General features: G+C 44.6%; 1 protein-coding gene across 1 annotated transcript; it reads left to right on the plus strand.

The window, feature by feature from the left end:
• The first annotated feature begins 1384 nt into the window (after positions 1-1384).
• LOC130284574 (uncharacterized) lies at positions 1385-3755 on the plus strand. The gene is made up of 4 exons (XM_056535027.1): positions 1385-1977; positions 2518-2679; positions 3072-3339; positions 3728-3755. The coding sequence occupies exons 1-3, from the start codon at positions 1386-1388 to the stop codon at positions 3128-3130; spliced, it is 813 nt and encodes a 270-aa protein (XP_056391002.1). The 5' UTR covers position 1385; the 3' UTR covers positions 3131-3339; positions 3728-3755.
• The last annotated feature ends 466 nt before the right edge of the window (positions 3756-4221 follow it).

A 4221-nucleotide genomic window follows, 5' to 3' on the forward strand; every position in this document is an offset into this window, starting at 1 on the left:
TCATTCACTCTCATCACACTAACCTAAAAAAAAAAAAACTCCTGTTCTGTTCGGTGCCGGCACCGCCGAGCGGGGGTGCGGGCCGCACACCCGCACCATGCCGCTCAGCACAGCACCCTGTCTGACTCTGAGGCTGTCCCCGTCTCCCAGTCCCAGTCTAAAACTTTACCTGTGCAATGCTGTGTGGCCGGGCGGCTGGAACTGCGGAGGGACGTTGCGGAAGTGACGTCACTCCGCAGACCCGTGCAGTACGTCACGTCACTCGCCGAGACTGAAAGGAGACTGGAGAGGTGCTGCGGTAGTAGGTAAGTGTGTCTGTGTGTGTCTGTTACTATGTGTGAGTCAGTGTTTGTGTGTCTGTCGGCCAGTGTGTGTGTGTGTCAGTGTTTGTGTGTCTGACACTGTCAGCCAGTATGTGTGTGTGTGTGTGTCTCTGAATTCCACCCCACCCACCCCAATTCCCCTGTGGCAATTCCCCCCCTTACTATACCTATGGGGAAGAGAGAGGGGGGGGGGGGTAACTGCCTATACCTATGGTGAAGAGGGGGGGGGGGTAACTGCCTTTACCTATAGGGAAGGGGGGGGGGGTAACTGCCTATACCTATGGGGAAGAGGGGGGGGGGGGTAACTGCCTATACCTGAGGGGGGGGGGGTAATTGCCTATTCCTATGGGGAAGAGGGGGGGGGGGTAACTGCCTATACCTATAGGGAAGAGAGAGAGGGAGGTAACTGCCTTTACCTATAGGGAAGAGGGGGGGGGGTAATTGCCTATACCTATGGGGAAGAGGGGGGGGGGGTAACTGCCTATACCTATAAGTAAGAGAGAGGGGGAGGGGTAACTGCCTTTACCTATGGGGGGGTAACTGCCTATACCTATGGGGAAGAGGGGGGGGTAACTGCCTATACCTATGGGGAAGAGGGGGGGTGGTAACTGCCTATACCTATGGGGAAGAGGGGGGGGGTAACTGCCTATACGAGAAACCGCCTGGAAGGCACAGGCGGTTAACCTGTTTGGCACTGGGCATACATCAGGTTCCGATCAAGATGCTCTGAGATCAAATAAAATCATTTTAAAAAACCTTCTACACAAGCGCATGAAAATTTGGTGGAATCGCTCTACTTTGGAGCAATATTTTACAAAGAATTTTATCCCACGTGGCCTACGGATTCAAACGTTTCCTTCCTATGGTCGTGACGACGAAGAATTTTGTACAAAATGGGAGGAGGTTAGTACCAAAAGTTCCCTGATGTATATGCAACTGATCATTGAGTTGAATACTAGAAGTCTCTCTGAAATCTCATTACAAATTGACTCTACCACGAAAGCTATCTATGATGTATTGACTCCATCGGATCTAGAAACCTACAAAAAGGAAATGGATGATATGCAGGATTCATGGGAAAAACAAATCCAAGTACAGAAATGTAAAAAATTTCAGAGGGATCAGACTGACTATGAAAATCAAAGGGTTTATAGATGGAAATACATAACTAAAACCACACGTAATAGATCCTACTCTATGTCTTCTACAAACTCATATGGAGGTGAATCTGATTCATCAGCCTCTGGTATCCAGAGATTTGTCTCTCAATCGCAGAAAAGAAAGAAGGACCAACATGGAGGATCTGATAGACGTAGACGGTTTCAAAATACAAGTCAAGCAGAAACATCTAAATCTGTTCTTAAGGTAATTAATCTGTCGGATATAACGCTTACAAATACACAGTGTGAAGTACTGAGTTTGGGTTTGTCCTTTTCTCCATCTTGCAGCATTAATACATTTGATACTATAAAGGACCTACATCTTTTTGCGAGAAAACTTATTTTTAAGAAAATGTTTCATCCCCAATCATCATCTGCTGTTTGCTCTACAAGAGAAGATCTTCATACCTTACAGATGCTGGAGGAGCTGGCTGCGGAAAGTAACATCTCTAATGACAAGAAATGGTTTCCATCTACCCTGACTCCAAGATCATGTAAGTTTCCCCCTCTTTCATTTTGTTCAAACATCGATCTATTTGTCCAGCTAGTCTCTAGAGATATTGAAAAGTTAAAACCCACCACTGAAGTAAAAAATTGTACTGTGGCCCAAAATAGAGCCATTCAGGAGCTGAAACAAATGAAAGATGTATTGTTTAAGCCCTCTGACAAAGGGGGAAACGTTGTGGTTTGGCCCTCCACTCTTTATGAAAAAGAGGCACTTAGGCAGTTAAGGGACCAAAACTGCTATAAAAAACTTACATTTAACCCTACTCTGAAATTTCAGGCTGAACTCAAGGATATTTTGCTCAATGCTCAAGAAAAAGGAATCATTTCCCCTAAGGAGGTTGATTATTTATTGGTGAAGGATCCCACAGTAGCAACGTTTTATCTACTTCCGAAGATACATAAGCACCCCAGTGTCCCCCCTGGGCGGCCAATAGTTTCAGGTTGTAATAACATTTGTGAGAAGATCTGTAAACTGGTTGACCATGTTTTAAGACAAATGGTTGAAACTTTGCCCTCTTACCTCAAAGATACGACGGACGCACTTCGCAGACTAGAAGGGATTCACATGGATCCGGACATGATGGTGGTGACCTGTGACGTAGAATCTCTATATACGTCGATTCGACACACAGATGGAATGGAGGCAGTGAAGAGGTTCTTTCAGATGTCAGAATTTGAGGAATCTATAGGTGAGTTTATCTTGGATGTTCTGTGGTTCTCATTGACACATAATTATTTCTTTTTCCGGCAGTCCATATACCTCCAATCACAGGGAACTGCGATGGGGGCAGCTTGTGCGCCCTCATACGCCAACCTGTTTTTGGGGGCATGGGAAAGGGACATTTTTCTCTCACAAACCTACCCACAGGTGGACAAGGTCCACCTGTGGGCAAGGTACATTGACGACATCATTTTTGTGTGGAAGGGATCAGCTGATGAACTTCAGACATTCATTGATGCTCTAAATATTAATGAGCGTAATATCAAACTTACATACAAATTTGGCAGGCAAAACATGGAATTTTTTGGATATCTTATTCCATGTTGATGACCAAGGCGTTCTCCATTCTGATCTCTACAGAAAACCAACTTCTACAAATGCCCTCCTTCATGCCAACTCTTCCCATCCAACCAAACTAATACAGAGTATTCCGACCGGGCAGTTCCTACGAATTCGCCGGATCTGCTCCACCATGGAAACATTTGAATGTAGAGCCAAAGAATTAAGTATGAGATTTAGAGAGCGAGGCTATAACGAAAGATGCATCAGGAAGGCATACAAACGGGCCAAATATACGAATCGTGACCTTCTCCTCCAGACCAAACCCCCAAAAGGACGGGACAACCAGGTGAGGTTCCTTACTATGTATCACTCACAATCAGACCAAGTTCGCAACATCTTGGCAAAGCACTGGGACATCCTATGCTTAGACCCCACACTGTCACTGTATCTGCAACCACATCCCTCCATTACGTATAAGAGGGCACCGAACCTCAGGGATATGCTCGTCCATAGCCATTATGGTGGCAAACAACCACCAAAACTATTTGGATCCAAAGGTCCACAGTGGGGATGTAAACCATGTGGATCTTGTGTGGCATGCCCGAATATTCTCCTAAGCAATAGCTTCCTTGATTCTAGTGGGATAAAAGAATATAAGATCACACATGCAATCACATGCAGTACAGTCGGTGTCAAATATTATGCTACCTGTCCCTGTAATTTGGTTTACATAGGCCTCACTTCAAGAGAATTGAAGAGAAGGGTGCGTGAGCATGTCCTGGGGATTATATCAGCCAAGGAAGAAGAAGATCTATCTAGACTTACTACAATTCCACGCCATTTCAAACTTCAGCATTCATGTGATCCCACAAATCTACAGGTAAGAGGCATAGACAGGATTTTTCTAAGCCCTCGTGAAGGAAACTGGAAAAAACTTCTAGCCCAAAGAGAAACACAGTGGATCCACCGCTTGAAAACTTTACATCCACTTGGTTTGAATGAGAATTTGTCCTTTGCTCCATTTTTATAATACCTGATTCCATCCTCCTTCATGCGCTTGTTGAATTTATTACCCTTATATTTCTCTTGATCGGATACCTCTAGTGTTGTGACTAACCGTTAGGTTGTTCACTTTTTAATTTATATTATCTGTTTTTAATTTTTCTTTCCTTTCCTCTTTTGTTTAGTTTTGAGAGTTGGAAGCCTGTCTTGAATAACCGTTCTTTGG

The sequence above is a fragment of the Hyla sarda genome, chromosome 8 (genome assembly GCF_029499605.1).
Source record: "Hyla sarda isolate aHylSar1 chromosome 8, aHylSar1.hap1, whole genome shotgun sequence".
Taxonomy (NCBI): Eukaryota; Metazoa; Chordata; class Amphibia; order Anura; family Hylidae; genus Hyla; species Hyla sarda.